At 41.5% G+C, this 16,435-nt stretch overlaps 1 protein-coding gene across 3 annotated transcripts in view; it reads left to right on the top strand.

Annotated features, from left to right (window-relative positions):
• Positions 1–16,435, top strand: part of dlc1 (DLC1 Rho GTPase activating protein) — a 133,327-nt gene that overhangs the window by 104,644 nt on the left and 12,248 nt on the right. For all 3 annotated transcript variants that reach the window (XM_060916746.1, XM_060916745.1, XM_060916747.1), the window contains 9 exons: positions 2,392–2,463; positions 4,635–4,716; positions 5,507–5,570; positions 8,014–9,551; positions 10,084–10,263; positions 10,679–10,838; positions 10,967–11,174; positions 15,219–15,432; positions 15,527–15,641. In XM_060916746.1, coding sequence (XP_060772729.1) covers positions 2,392–2,463; positions 4,635–4,716; positions 5,507–5,570; positions 8,014–9,551; positions 10,084–10,263; positions 10,679–10,838; positions 10,967–11,174; positions 15,219–15,432; positions 15,527–15,641 — 2,633 coding nt within the window. The remainder of the gene's footprint in view (positions 1–2,391; positions 2,464–4,634; positions 4,717–5,506; positions 5,571–8,013; positions 9,552–10,083; positions 10,264–10,678; positions 10,839–10,966; positions 11,175–15,218; positions 15,433–15,526; positions 15,642–16,435) is intronic.

Genomic DNA, 16,435 nt, shown 5'->3' with positions numbered 1-16,435 from the left:
TTCTTTGTTTTTTGTTTTTTTTTTCGTTTCTTTGTCAGGGAAAATTCTTTTTATGACCTACACTTGAAAAATCTGAAAGGCAGTCTACCTTTAAAGACTCCATGACTCTGGGTCTTTCTAAAGGCTCATTTATGAAAATAAATGTGTCCGTTTCAAACGATGTAACTGTCACTGCTCACATATTTCCATGCGTCCTTTACATTGGCGTCCACTAGAGGGCAAGTCAGAGTCAAACGATTCTGACGACAAGTGCAACAGAAATGGCGAAGAAGAGGAGGATGTCATAATAATAAATATTTTTTTCGCGGTCCGGTTTCCATCAAATCCTGCGCTCTGATTGGCTGGCGAGCGGGTCCATATCCTACAGTACAGACCCCGGTTACGGACCTCTGGCAATTCGCTCGTTCACAACAACAAAAAACATAGTAGCAATTTTTGTCAACGTTTATCTTTTTTTTTATAAGATTTATTTATGAGATTATCAAAAATCTTATAAATTTTTGCCAGCATTTCTCAGCATAATTGCATTAATTTTACAGCATGGATAGTGATAATGACAGTCTTCACAGCGAAAGCGAGTTTTACTACCCTGAGGAAGAAGAAATAAAAGAAAACATTTCAGGAGAAAGCTAAAAACTTGTAACTGTTGCTAATGCCAAGCAAAAACATGGCCGAATCCTGAATGACTCAGTTTTGTATAAATAGGGGACTACATAGGCGGCAAAATGTAGTTTTTCTTTCCTGCCATGGAAGTGCACTTGTATACCGAGGAGGAAGCAATTTGCATTACAGCCGTGAATGAGGATTCAAAATGGCGGCTCGGCTCGGTTTTCCCTTTCGGGCGCTCTTGTTTTCTGTTAGAATTTGGGAAAGAAAAAAATAAATATATTATTTACCAGCTTAAGGTCGGTCCGTATGGTGAAATACCGTGACCTCGGCCCAGAGGGCCTCGCTCAGTACTTTCAAGACCTCGGTCACGGTATTTCACCATACGGCCCTCCCAGCTGGTAAATAACATATATATATATATATATGTATCTGTTAAGAAAGGGGCAAGCTATCATGTATATCTTTGGAATTTCTTACTAAATCGCAGAACCTTTCCTCCAAAAAAAAAAAAAGGTTTCGCTGTTTTAAAAAATGTTTTGTCATGTTTCACTTGAACTGTTGCCCACAATGCCCCCATGATTTCCAGCGGTACTGCTTTGTATCCGTAAGCTTTCAGAAAACGTGTGTGAATACGTACAGAACGAACGCAGAGAATGGACAGAAGGATCCGTATACGTATTTAATGTTGAGCATAAATGAGCCTTAATAGTGTTTAGAATTCGATAACAAAAAAAATCTTGCTGATAGTTTATCAAACTTATAAATATGATTGTGTATTGTACATTAAAGGAACACCGTCAAGTATCGTGATGCGATCTTTTTGTTATATCGCCCACCCCTAATTACAATAATATATAATTATTTATATAACGTGTCCAGTATCTATAACGTATCTGTAAGCACCACATATTTATTTTATTGTAAAACAAAGTGTGTATATTTTGTGGCATCATTACAAATCCAGTCCAGCAGGTCAAAAAATGAAATGTTGTTTGATTTGGATATTTTAAATCTACAGTTAATTATCTTTTAAAATAACAGTCGTTGGTGAAATCTGGTGCAGCCCATCTAACGAAATTTGTGAAATTATTTGTCATGTTTACCAAGTCAGCTGTAAACTTTGTATAAATTTGAATTAAGCACTGCAGCTGGATAGTTGTCATGTTTGGTCATATTTATCGGTTGTTTTACAGTGTAACGTATCAGTCACTAAAATGTTATAGATGAAGTGTACAGTATTTGGCAAAATTATTAAAAAACTGAATGTAGGGCGGATCTTTTTTTTAATACACTCATTTCAAATCGCTACATCTCAGAATGAAGTTTTGCAACACTGGAGTCATTTTGCAAGTAAATTCTAATTTTAAAATAAAATTATCATAGTTTTTTTTTTAATTTAAGTTAAATAAGGTGGTATTTGATATGTATCCTAATAATATTTTGTAGACACAATTTGTAGACACAAAACACAAAAATCTGAAACACACTTTCATGTCCGGCTGTAATTATGGGGCCCAAGAACAAATCATGGGTTCTGAGGACCTTGGGTTTATAGCATTTAATTTGTTGTGTAGAATCATTGTATCATTACGTGATACATGCACACATGTCAAATAATTATAATGACGGGTCCCTGTATACAGTATACAGTATCGCAGGTCAGATGAGGGACCTCTTTAATTTTTTTTTTTTGCCGCTGTGATGTTCTACAGAAAGTTTAATATAAATTTTTCATGGTTCTGTGACATACAGCTAAAAATATATATATGCTGTGTTTTTCAGAGATCGAGGCGAAGGAGGCGTGTACGTGGCTCCGTGCTGCTGGTTTCCCCCAGTATGCTCAGCTGTATGAAGGTAAGAACCCAGTTGAATTTGACTTCTGGATGGATTTTTCCATCTTTATGAATAGCAGCTTTTGACAGGAATAGCCCAGGGTGTGGGTGCGTGTGTGTGGAGGGGGGGGTCACACACCAGGCCTGAGCTCCTAATTGCTGAATGAACGCCGCTGTGTGTCCTGACGCACGTCAGCACCTAGGAGGAAAAAAACAACAAAGTCGGTTCTCGTGTTACGAAATGGGGACACTGATGTGAAAGTATTATTCGTATTGAATCTGGACCATAAATTCTATTCAGAGACATTTCTGAACAAACCTATTGGTTTTTTTTTTTTTTGGGTAATTAGAAAATGTTGTTAGGAGAAGTTTTTTTTTCTCTCTCGCCTCTCCCTCCCTCCCTCCCTCCCTCCCCCTTTCCTCAAGCACATTCCTGAATTAGTTCAAGTTTGTATTGCTTCTCCTTCTCTTTTCTTCTAGGTATAGAAAGGCTCGTAGTAAACACGCACGCACAGGACAAAGTATGTTAATGAAGCAAGGAGGGGAGACTTGTGATAACATACCTCAGGCCGAAGTACTTTCCATATACACACACACACACACACACACACACACACTGGATTCTGACCTACAGCTATGGTTCCAGCTGACACGTGTTGCACGCGCTCACATTCTAAAGTGCACGCACACACACCATGAAGTGTGTGTGTGTGTGTGTGTGTGTGTGTGTGCGTTTGAAAGTTGTACAGCTCACATTACTGCAGATAAAAAGTTTCAGATAATGGAAAGTGTGTGTGTGTGTGTGTGTGTGTGTGTGTGTGTGTGTGTGTGTGTGTGTGTCAGTCATGCTCTAGTGATATTCCATCTCTCTTTTTTCTGTCTCTCTTTACTGTTATTTACCTGTCTCTTTCTTTCTACTCTTCCATTTTTCTCTCCCCTTCTGTCTGTCTCTCTCTCTCTCTGTCACTGCCACCTCTCCATCTCTCTTTTTTTTTTGTACTCCTCACCCTTTGTCTTTACGCCCTCACTTTCATGCCCTCTTTTATTCTTTATCATTTATTCAGTCCATTTTTTTCTATCATTCCTTTCATTTTCTCCTCTGTCTCTTACTTTCCTCCCTCCTAACTTGTTTCCTTACCTCGTTCCTCTTTCATTCCTTTCCTCGACACATCTCTCTCTCTCTCTCTCTCTCTCTCTCCCGTGTGTGTGTGTGAGTGAAATTATCATTAATGGTTGTGGTTTTGTTGAGTGTTGCCTGAGACGGGTTTTATAAAGACACAGAAACCTCAGCAGCTCCTTGAGTACCTATTGTCATTCCTAATCCCCCACCCACCCACCCACCCACCCACCCACACCTCTCCTGCATTGCAGCTGTATTTGTTTGGCTGCTTGAGATGCAACTTCCTCTACTGTTTTAGTGTGTGTGTGTGCACGCGTGCACCTCTCTCCTCCCCCTTGACTCTTTAATCCCTTCTTGAGGAGGGACCTCTTTTGTTTTGAGGTCATTTAGCCAAGACGCAACCGACATACACAGTAACGTACGTCACAATGTTTAGTTTTGCTCGTCATATCTAATGATCATATTTATTAAAAAAAAGATAAAAAATAAGTCTGTATGTATCACAAGTGACTACGTTTAAGTATTTGCTTGGTTGCATTCCAGCATGGTTACGTAATATTAGGCATGCTGGTTTAGAACTGTGATTACATAACACACAGCTGCCATCCAATCAGAAAGCAGGATCTGCGTTGTCCATGGTGTACCAGAGCAGAGCCGAGTTCTGGATTCCGACTGGTCAGAAGGTGTTGATTCATGTTCTAGAACAGCAGCTCAGACAGTAACGCAGCTGTAATTTCCAGGGCTATATTAACAAATGATACGGTATCGTTTCTATAGTGACAGCTCGTTTGTAGGGAGGACGCTCCACAAAAACCAAACAATATTTTTAACATTTCGCATTTCCGGAAGGAGTCTCCAGTGTCGACTTTGTAACAGTTAGAGGTATAAGCTGTAACGGAGGAGTTTACGCGTCTTTTTTGGTGGTTTCGCAGCATCAAGAGGAGCTCTGATATCAGCTATAGTGTTTCATGAACTCTCCAGGACATTAGATGTCACTGTAAATGGATAAAAATTGACATGTTACATAATAACCTCCCTCCCTCCCTCCCTCATTCATTTATTTATTTTTTTAGATGGTCAGTTTCCCATCCAGATTGCGTCAGTCACCAGAGATCACGACTTTCTGGATCGAGATGCCATCGAAGCACTTTGCAGGTAAGCTACGTATACACACACACACACACACACACACACACACACACACACACACACACACACACACATGTCTATCAACACTTGTCAGATTCCGAAAACTTTCACTGCCAACTAACCTGCAACCTTTTATTCCTAGCACCTCTCTCTCTCTCTCTCTCTCTCTCTCTCTCTCTCTCTCTCTCTTGCTTTTAAAAACAAATTAAGATGGGAGCACAGATGCCTGAGATCCAGCAAACGTTTTACTTCTCATACTTCTCATCTTTCTACAGTAAGGCGCTCCACATTTGGTTAGAATGTGAGACAGACATGTTGAGCGAGAGAAAGTGAGACAGGCCAAGAGTAAGAGTCGTGTTTCTAAGTGAGCGAGGGGGTCAAGCCGAGCCCCAGCTGGAGTGCTCAGACATCTGGAGGCCATTTCGTGGTGCCAGCCCCTCAGAGCAGACACACATATCTAAAAGCCCCTAACTAAGGTCACATGACCCCATCCAGGTGGTGAGCAGGATAAGCCAGGCGTCTCTTTTGTGGTCCCGTCGCCGACTGTTCTAACGAGTTCCTCCCCCCCTTTTTTTTCTCTTCTCTTCCTCTCTTCTTTCTTTGCTTTCTGTAATCTGGAGTTTATCCATCAACAGCTCACTATCAGACAGTGTTCGTTCTTTCTTTTTTTTTTTAACTCTTTCTCTCTGGAGAATGTCTTTCAGACATGATTCCGGATTAAGGTTTTGACGCAAGACCACAGGGTTCTTTTCAAATGCGATTCTTTCTAATTTGTGTGTTTTTGTTCATCTTGCAGGAGGCTAAACACACTCAACAAGTGTGCCCTGATGAGGCTGGAGATCACTCCTCAGAGAAAACGAGTAAGTTTCTCTTATTTCCTGTCTCCTCTTAACCTCACTGTCTGTCATCTACTTTAATTAGAAGGAAAGTTTGATTCCTCCTGGCAGGACTTGTGTCCTGAAGGCACGAGTAAAGTACGCCTGTTATGGATAAAATGAAAGCCTTGTGTTAGCTTTAACTCTCCTCTCTTTCTTTTCCTTCTCTGTCAGTTTTGTATTCTTCCTGTCAACATAGATTATTCTCACTTGCCAAAAAAGGAAGAGGATATCCTGCCCAGTTCAGCGTTATGGGATGGTCTGTCCACATGGTTACAGAATGTGCGTGTTTGCTTATACACTGCGTGATCCGTGATTTCAAAACAGGCGTGTCAGGAATGCATCGACAAACAAGCCGCCTATATAATCAGCGTAGAGGCCATGACTTAACCAAATAAGCACAATGTTTATGGAGGTGTTTTTGGTGCACACTACTAGGCCTGAACAATAGCCGCCTTGTCGAGTAGGTCTGTGTGCGTCCTGGTATGAAAGCAGATGACCCCAGTGGTATCGTCCGGTGCCCGCAGAGTTAAAGAGAAAGGTCATAAGCTGACTTAAGGAAGTGATTGTGCCTCCTTTCAGGGCGGCAGACTCCAACTATCTTTGGAATGCATTGATCTTCACGCTCTTGCTCATGTCTCGTCCCATATCCCCCTTCATTTCTTTTTCTTCAGATTCTCCTCAAGTCCTTTCTTTATAAAGGAAGGTACACTCGGTACAAAGAGAAGACCTCTGAATTTGCTACACTTGCATATCATTCCAGGAGACTGACTGATTTTCTTAGCGATTATTCATATCGTAGCAATCTTTTATTCGTTGCACGACTACCCACTTTATTAAGGGTACAAGGGGAAGATTTTCACACAAGTAGGTTTTTTTTTTTTTGGTTTCTTGCTCTAATCACACTGATCAAAGGCTTCCTGAGCCTCAGGGGCTGTAAAATAACTACCATGGTGAGTTTTACGAACTTTTTCCACCACTGTTATTACCCACCATGGAGGAGATACCTTTGACAGGGATGGCTACTTTAAGTACAGGTTTCCTGCCATGAAGAGCAAAGTTACACACTTGTTTAGGTCATCACTAGTTCAGTATCATTAATCATGCATCAGTTCTTCAGTTTCTATAGTTCATAAAGTCAAGTGTTCAAGAACTGCATTCAGACCTGAAGGATATAGAGAAGACCATTGCCTAACTTGAGCACAAAACCACTGAAATGTAGAACCAAGCCTTGCTGCAGTGTAGGTGGGGTTTTAGGTCTTCTGATAGTGTTGGCTTCTAATGGGGGAAGGGAACTAGCCCAGGCCAAATCTCCAGCTGGAGGGTAAACCCACAAAAAACCCTTTAACCCTCTGCCCCCCAACCCTTTATCCCCTGAGGGGGGAATAGATTACCCAGATTAGGGAGAAAGAATGGCGGACATTTGACTTTTGTGACATCGCGGAGACAATCACAGTAACAGACTTTCCCACTTAGTTGTTCTCAAATTGGCTATATTATCCACTCCCAGCACAGGGAGTGTTGGGACACCAGATTTGAAGCTCTGTAAAGCTACATGAATGAGCCTCAAACTGACTTCTCATTGGATACAGACTGTATCTGGTATACTAAGGTAATAAAGCCCTTCCAAAAAGTCAAAGGCAAATGTTCATAACATTTGAAATGGTACTAAAAGGATTGGATGTTAGATTTGTGTAGACGTGATTATTTCTAATTATTATATCTGCATCTGCATATATCTCATCTCATTATCTCTAGCTGCTTTATCCTGTTCTACAGGGTCGCAGGCAAGCTGGAGCCTATCCCAGCTGACTACGGGCGAAAGGCGGGGTACACCCTGGACAAGTCGCCAGGTCATCACAGGGCTGACACATAGACACAGACAACCATTCACACCCACATTCACACCTACGGTCAATTTAGAGTCACCAGTTAACCTAACCTGCATGTCTTTGGACTGTGGGGGAAACTGGAGCACCCGGAGGAGACCCACACGGACACAGGGAGAACATGCAAACTCCACACAGAAAGGCCCTCGCCGGCCACAGGGCTCGAACCCGGATCTTCTTGCTGTGAGGCGACAGTGCTAACCACTACACCACCGTGCCGCCCCATCTACATATATGGGCAATGTAAAAGGAAAAACTGCCATTAAAGCAAAATAAACAGGACAATGGTGGCACAGGCATTGAGGCTTTGTGCTACCAATTTGAAGGTTGGGAGTTCAGATCCTAGCTTTGCTAAGCTGCCATTGTTGGACTGTTGAGCAAGGCCCTCAACTGCTCAGGTTTATCCTGCTCAATTGTAAGTTGCTTTGGATAAAAGCACTAACCAAGTGTAAATGTGATTTGTGTGGTTATGTTTGTGGAGCTTTTCTTTCCCAGTCAGTGGTGTTTACCTTGTCAAACTCTTACATTGTCATGTCTAGAGTGAAGACTCAGATGAAGATGAGCCCTGTGCCATCAGTGGCCGTTGGACCTTCCAACGAGACAGCAAGCGTTGGTCCCGTTTGGACCAGGTAGACCTGGATGTCTTTACATCTCCAGTGGGAGATGCTATTTCTGCCCCTACCTTCCTCTCTTCCCAGGATCAGCGCCTGCCTGGGGGTCACCTGCTTCGGGAGAGGGTTAGTGCTAGTGCTGAAAGTGTGCTAACAGATCTTAGTGAGCAGCCAGAGGTGGGATCCTTGCACAGTGCTGGAAGTTATGGTCATAGAGGATCACAAAGTATTACAGTCCCGTCCAGCCCAGCTAACACCAATTCCAATGTTGCTACAGCCTCTACGACCCGTGCTAGCTCTGTTGCTAGTGTGTGCTCTTCTGGAACTTCTGGCGCCAATGAGGATTCCCTTTCTGAAGGGATTCCCTCACCGCTTGAACATGGAACTTTTGCATTTGATGCCAGAACCATCTCCGGAAGTAGTGGAGCCAGTAAAAGCACACGGTCAAGAGCAAAGAGCTTCTTGAAGCGTATGGAAAGCCTGCGACTGCGTAGTAGCAGTATGTCTTCAAAGCGTAAAAAGAAAGGTGGAGTCAGCAGTGGAAGGCTAGAGATTAGCGGTCCAGTGTTGAAGGAAGGTCTGGATGAGGACAAGCTGAGACAGCTCAACTGTGTCGACATTGCCACATTAGAGCACACTGGGACCCACAACCGCAACATCTCCTACTCCACACAAACGAGCAGTGGAAGCACAGGCAGCAGTCATTCAGAGACAAGCAGTGGAAGTGCTGTGAGTACCCCCAGTCCAATCACCAGGGCGCGGAGCCACAGCACGGCAGCCGGCTCGATAAAACGAGTTGGGATGTACCTGGAAGGGTTCGACCCGTTCAGTCTTGTTCAGGAAAATGAGAACCTAGAGATCCGGAACTGTGGGAGAGGGCCTGACCCGAGCATGACTGCAGAAAACAACCTACGGAACCGCAAAAAGACTGATGACAGGCAAGTAGAACATAAGAGGATCGATGAGGAAACTGGAGTGATATATTTTTACCTTCCTGACGGTTACAAACCGGGCACCTTTCCCAAGTCACTTGCCGATGGGGGTTACTTTCACCGCAGCGACAGCAGGCCTCACCGCAGATCCTCCTCCTCATTAGACAGTCGATTGAGTTTTTATGACAACATGCCCTTCCCTGAAATGGGGGACGAGGAAGAGGATGAACCAGAGAGAGAGGAGGAAGAGGAGCCAAAGATCGAGGACGTGCTACAACGAGTGACTGGCTTGCAGCAACTGGTCAGCGCATGGACAGAATCAGGGCCTGGAGAAGAAGAGGAAGGAGATTCGGACTCAGCTTTGGACTCTGCCTCTCCTTGCCCTTCATCGCCGTTACAGAACCGTTTGATGGAGACGGAGAACGGAAGTGACCAAGAGAGCACAGGGAACCCGTTAGGCGAGCAGGACGACACAATCAGTGCAAGAGAGAGACGAGACTCTGGTGTGGGAGCATCACTCACCCGGGCTAACAGGTAAGACGCTAAACACAGACACAACAGAAGCATTTGTTTTGCTGCAGGTCTGTTGACCTATTTTGAAACTCCTTAATGGTCAACAATGTGTACTTTTAATCCATTTATAGTTACATTGAATGTTGTGGAAGTTCTACGAACTGAGTTTCTGTTATCACTTACATCATAGCAAATATAAACAGTTGTTCCTCACCAGCTTCAACTTTACGTTACCTCACGTAACATTTACTTTAAATTACCTCAAAGCTCTGATGTGAACAATCGTACAGAAAGCGTAAGCAGCAGCTTCTGAATGCTGTAATATCTGCTGTAATATACTGTAAATGAACACAACATAGCAGTAATGTAATTGCACTGGATGCATTAGTGATGTTTAGTAAGGCAAGCGATGCCCCAGTAGTTCCTGGTCCACAGAAAGGTGCTTACTCTCGAGCAGGAGCTAAAAAAGTTCCTCAAGTGGAAATGTGCTGATTGTACTGCAGTACGTTTATTCACTGTTAAGGTTTTTTTTTTGTGTGTGTGTGTTTTGCAGGCCTCAGAAGCTGCGCTGGCCCAGTTTCCAGAACTCACACCGGCCGAGTGTGTCGTCATCCACCCTGCAGCTCAACTGTCAGTCAGTACTGCAGATGAATCTGCTGCAGAAATACAGCCTGCTGAAACTCACAGCTCTGCTGGAGAAACACACACCAACAAACAAACACGGATTCAGCTGGTGGGTCTCTATCTCTCTCACACACACACACACACACACACACACACACACACACACACACACACACACACACACACACACTAACCACACAGAGGCTGGCAGGTTTTACAGTGTAGACAAACACACGGAGTGTAAAAGTTCAAGGCTGTGTGTGTGTGTGTGTGTATGTGTGCATGCGCGCATTGCTTCCCTGCTTTGTCTCTCTCTGTTTATCCCTTTCTGCGGAAGGTGGAAACAGATTTCAGGTGCCCTTGGCCTTTGAAAGTTTCCTTCACACACACACACACACACACACACACACTGCACTGTATTGTCATGTTTTGGCAGATTTCAGGGTTTGGTATGATTTTTTTATTTTTTATTTTCAGGTTTTATAATTTTAATTAATATTTGTGTGTGTGCGCGGTTGCATCAGGGCTGTACCGAAGTTCATGAAGCGGATGAAAGTGCGCGACTCGAAGGAGCGGAGTGTGTTTGGTGTGCCGCTGCAGGTGAACGTACAGAGGAGCGGGCAGCCTCTACCACAGGGCATCCAGCAGGCCATGCGTTACCTCCGCAACCACGGCCTTGACCAGGTGTGTGTGTGTGAGACACACACACACACACACACACACACACACACACACACACACATTATATATATATATATATACACACACCATTTTTTACCCAGTTGTGTAAGGGTCCTGCTGTCTCCCTGCAGGTGGGCTTGTTCAGGAAGTCAGGGGTGAAATCTCGCATTCAGGCTCTGCGCCAGATGAATGAATCGTGCGGCACAGAAGGGGGCGGAGTTAGCTACGAGGGCCAATCAGCTTACGATGTGGCGGACATGCTGAAACAGTATTTCAGAGATCTACCTGAACCGCTGCTCACCAGCAAACTGTCTGACACATTCCTGCAGATCTATCAGTGTAAGCTGTCTCTCTCTCTCACACACACACGCACACCTGTTGTGATGTATTACTTCATTTTGTACAATTAATTTTTGTTTAAATTATTTTTTACGTTTTTGAAGTTTTGTATAATTTAATTACAAAAAATAAATTTTAAACTTTATGTAAATTTTTTTTTTTTTGCTTTTTTTAACTTAATTTAAAAAATCAGTTTACCTTGTAACTGTTTTGTGTAAGGATCTCTTAAATTTTACACTTTAATATTTTAAATAATTTTTGTCTCTATAAGTACGGTAAGTCTCACATTTAGACTTTTGGATTTTTACCTTCATGGTATTTTTTTAAATTTTTATTTTAAGTTTTTTTCCCCAATTTTGTTTTACTAACACTTTTTTTTTTTATCTTTTCTCAGTCTCATTTTTAAATAATTTGTCTGATTTTTAGTTTTTTTAATTTTAATTAATTTAATAATTTTTTTAGAAATATTTTGAGAAATTCTTGAACGGTGTATTTTTAATAGTTAATTCATTCATTAATTCTTCCTTTCTTTCTTTACTTAATTTTTTAAAGAAAATATGAAGTTTTTAAATTTTTGTCCCTGGTACCCTGAAACTGGACTGTTAGTGACTCGGTGTCTCCCCCTACAGGCTGTTCTTAAAGTCAGAGTTAAATCCTGAAGTCAGATTTCAGTTTTACTGCAACTTGATTTCAATTTTTTTTTTTTTTAAAGTCATTCCTGTTTTCTTGGAAACTCGAAGTTTAGAACACATCATGCATTCTATTAAAACCTCCGTGGTATTCCATTTTCCATGACTGAAAGCATGGAAAACAGTTTTTGGAACAAATGTTCCTTTATTTGTGGATTTTTGAGGGTGAATTTTTACTGAACTCGTGATTTATGTGAAAAGCAGCTGCCCTGAAGATTCTCAGAATGAGGCGTGTATGTATAGCTGACCACAGATCAACATTCCTTTCGGACAAGTGGCTTGTGTGTGTGTTTTTTTTTTTGTTTTTGTTTTTTTTTCCCCCCGTAGCCCAAGGGTGGTGAAAACATATTACACACATTCTTACATAAGTGACATTTAGCATTCCCTTCTTCATAGCTCGTAAAGTCTCCCTGAGGCGTATTAATACCCAGAATGCCACTGATTACAACATCCTCCAACACAGGAGCCCATTCAGACGACTTTTCTTTTTCCTTTTAGGCTCCAAATGTGTGCTAACAAGAACAGAGTTATAAAAAAGCTTGTTCTTAAACAGGATTACATCATTTTTAGTTCAAAACGCCTTCCTTTTGGGCTGAAAGCAGACAAAATAATCCATAATACGACTCTGGAGTTCTGCAACTGCTAAAGCTGGACTAACTTTGAGTCGAATGCATGTTCAACACATTCAACACGCTCAATTCTTCGTTTACAGCCATGTGACCAAAACTGTTTGCGTCATTGACCGCCGCCATGTTGGAGGATATATATATGTACACACAGAAAACGACAGGGCCCAGAACATTCCAGGTGTGCCTAGGAAATGATGTAAGTAAGACAAGGAAAACAAAGAATGGCGTCCCACAAGGATCAGTCCTTGCACCAACCTTGTTCAACTTATACATCAGTGACATACCCCAGACACAGTCACTCCAGTTTGGATATGCAGATGAAGCTAATCTGTGCTAAGCGCTAATTCTGCAAAGTCTTACATTGTTTGCTTCAACCAGCATGTAGTAATGCGGTTGTGTGGCTAATCACTTGAGCAATGTATTTATCATTTATGCCGATACTGACAGTAACAGTAACAAATAACAAATAAAAACATTCCTACATGCCGCTAATTAGCTAAGCTAGCCTGTTGGGATTAGCAAGAAATTTTGATCAAATCTAAAATTAATGAAGAATGTTTAGTGGCTAGGTTTATATTATTCTCATTAACACTTACTGTTAATAAATTACTTTAATTCCTAATCTGCTGGATATTCATGCTAACTCTTTTAGCTAGCATCAGCATTCACATTGTATCAGTGTGGTTAATAACAAAAACTGCTAACATTAGCATAATTAGCCAAAATTTATTTGATTCTTTATTGTCATTGCACATTACTATACAACGAAACACTGTTTGAGGGCTCAGATCACAGCAGCATATCAAAAAAATTTATATATATGAGTGATTCCACGCTTATGGGTACTGAAATGGGGACATGAACTTATTTTTAAAAATTCACCTAAAACCATTTCTTTTTTTACCATCAGGTCACAAAACATGTAATCTTTAATGAATGATATGTTAAAAGATAACTTTAATTTTCTGAGATGTAATAAAAACATATTTATATGCCAAAGTCAGAACGTAACAGAAGTGTTGTGGACATATATATTCTCAATTTTAACAATGTAGAATTACTTTTTGAAACATAGGAAGGTGATGTTTTAGCAAATATAATTAATAAACATGTGTAGTAAAATAAACATACACATTCTTTCAATAAGATTAACATGGTATATAGCTAGATTGTAATTAATTTGTAACAGACGCGAGATGGACAATCGTAACAGAAGTAATGTAACAGACATCATTTTGGAACTCATAGGCTTGACTTTGGCATATAAATATGTTTTTATTACATCTCAGAAAATTAAAGTTATCTTTTAACATATCATTCATTAAAGATTACATGTTTTGTGACCTGATGGTAAAAAAAGAAATGGTTTTAGGTGAATTTTTAAAAATAAGTTCATGTCCTCATTTCAGTACCCATAAGCGTGGAATCACTCATATATATATATATATATATATATATATATATATATATATATATATATATATATATATATATGACCTTTTAAAAGCAGCATAATGGCATATAAGCAGCAGTATAAATTGTAGTATGTAATTATTTAATGTAGCCAAACACAGTAAGGTGCAGTGTGTGAGTCCAAGTCCGGATCAGGCCTCCAGCAGAGCTTTTACAGCCCTGGGGAAGAAGCTATTTTGGTGTCTTGCTGTTTGTGACTTTATGACCCTAAGCCTGCCAGAGGGAAGGGTGTCAAAAAGACATTGTCCGGGGTGAGTGCAATCTTTGTGGCTCTGTTTCTTAGCCTGGCAGAGTAGATCTGTTCAGGGATTGGAGAGGGGTACCAATGATTTTAGATGCAGTCCTGATGATCCGCTGCAGATCTTTCCTCTCCTCTGAGGTGCAGCTGGAGAACCACACTATGCATCCATAGCTCAGAACACTTTGTATGGTGCACTGGTAGAAGTTGGTGAGGAGCTTCTGTGACGGCCCAGTTTTCCTCAGAGATCGCAGGAAGAAGAGCCTCTGCTGGGCCTTCTTCACCACCTCTCTGGTGTTCACTCCCCATGTCAGGTCCTCTGAGAGGTGAACACCGAGGTACTTGAAGCTCCCCACCTGTTCCACCTCCTCTCCAGAGATCACCAGGCTGGCATTTGTTTTATCCAGTCGTTTTCTGAAGTCAATGACAAGCGCCTTTGTTTTGTTGGTGTTGAGGAGCAAGTCATTGTTCTGACATCAAGATGTGAGGGCCTGAACTTCCTCTCTGTAGGCTGCCTCATCACTGTTGGTTATCAACCCCATCACAGCTGTGTCATCTGCAAACTTGTATATTTGGTTTGAGTTATGAATGGGAGAACAGTCCTGTGTGAAGAGTGAGTAAAGGAGTGGACTAAGAACACAGCCTTGGGGGGTGCCAGTGTTTAAGATGGTGCTGGATGAGATGAGGTCTCCAAGTCTCACATGCTGTGGTCTATTGGAGAGGAAGTCCTTAATCCAGCTACAGAGGTGGTGGTCCAGGCCCAGAGACAGCAGCTTGTTGACCAGCTTGCTCGGATGTCACAGAAGCATTTTTTTTCCCTCCCAAGTCTGACTTGCAATTTTTGTCTTTCATTGATTATTCATATAAACCTCAAATAAGAGTAACTTCTAATTTGCAGGATGCTAATACTAACGGTAATTTTTTAAATTTTATTTCTGTTGTAACAAGTGAATAAACGTTAGAGTTTCAGGACGTTATGTTGTATAAGGATATCCCGTACCTGTTCCTCTCACAGTTATTCCTGTGGAGCAGCGTTTGCAGGCAGCACGTGCCGCGGTGTGCTTGCTGCCTGATGAGAGTCGCGACGCTCTGCACACGTTGCTGTGTTTCCTGAGCGACGTCGCGGCGAACGTGAGCGAGAATCAGATGACATGCACTAACCTGGCTGTGTGCCTTGCACCATCACTGTTTCACCTGAACACGGCGCGCAGGGATGCCTCCTCGCCCAGGTAAGTGGGTGGAGCTTTATTCTGGATATTCTGTTAGATGCTGTAGTTGGAGTAATATCTATAATAATAATAATAATTTGTATGTGATGTGCAGAGTGATGAGCAGGAAGAACCCACTGGGAAAACCAGACCAAAGAGACCTGAACGAAAACCTCGCAGCTACACACGGCCTCACACACATGATCCAGGAGTGCAGGAAACTCTTCCAGGTTCGACACTTTTTGGAATGTTTGTTATTTCGACTTAGCAGCTCGTTAGTTCAAGGTATCCCGTTATTTTTCGTCCGAACGTCGTCATTTGCAATTCAAATAATTTTGATTTCGCAGGAGGTTATATTAGAATGAGGTACTGTGTCACTATTTTGATTTAATTGTTTATTTCAACGAATTAACTCCTTATTTGGAGATTGCTTGTTTTTTTTTTACTTAATATCATTTCGATGTTACTGTATGATGTCATTTCCTGAATGTTAGCGTATAACTCTTATTCCTTCCCAGATCATAATTACACCAAACGTTACTTTAGCATTACTCAGTAAACACATTTGTATTTAACAATTATTCGCTGAAGTCGAGGTTATTATTCAACGAGCCTGAGGCGGATAATTGTTTTACTGTAGTATAAATACAGAGGTGATGATTAAAAAAAAATTTATTTCAACCTTCAAGAGTGGCATGCAAATGTAATAATGGTGCGGTGCAGACTTGTCACTTATCTACACCGACTCACATAACCTAGTTTGTTTTGAAATCGATAAAATAAATCACAATTCCACCTTACCTTTGAATAGTTTTAGACCAAACTTTGTAGCATCTTTAGTGCTTTTAGGAACAGCATTTTATTTCGTCATTTGTAATTCTTCCTAACTTACAGTAGCAATGACAGGCCGGTTTTATCCCCCGCTGGCCAAAATGCCCAAAGGGGGATTATGTCATAGCGATGTCCATCTGTCCGTCCCGGGAAGGGTGCTAACCTTCTGAAATCCACTCCTCTTACAATTTTT

This window comes from Neoarius graeffei, chromosome 3, assembly GCF_027579695.1.
Source record: "Neoarius graeffei isolate fNeoGra1 chromosome 3, fNeoGra1.pri, whole genome shotgun sequence".
In the NCBI taxonomy this organism is placed as follows: Eukaryota; Metazoa; Chordata; class Actinopteri; order Siluriformes; family Ariidae; genus Neoarius; species Neoarius graeffei.
The sequence above is the reverse complement of the archived record's forward strand: the minus strand, read 5'-3'. Positions and strand labels throughout refer to the sequence as shown.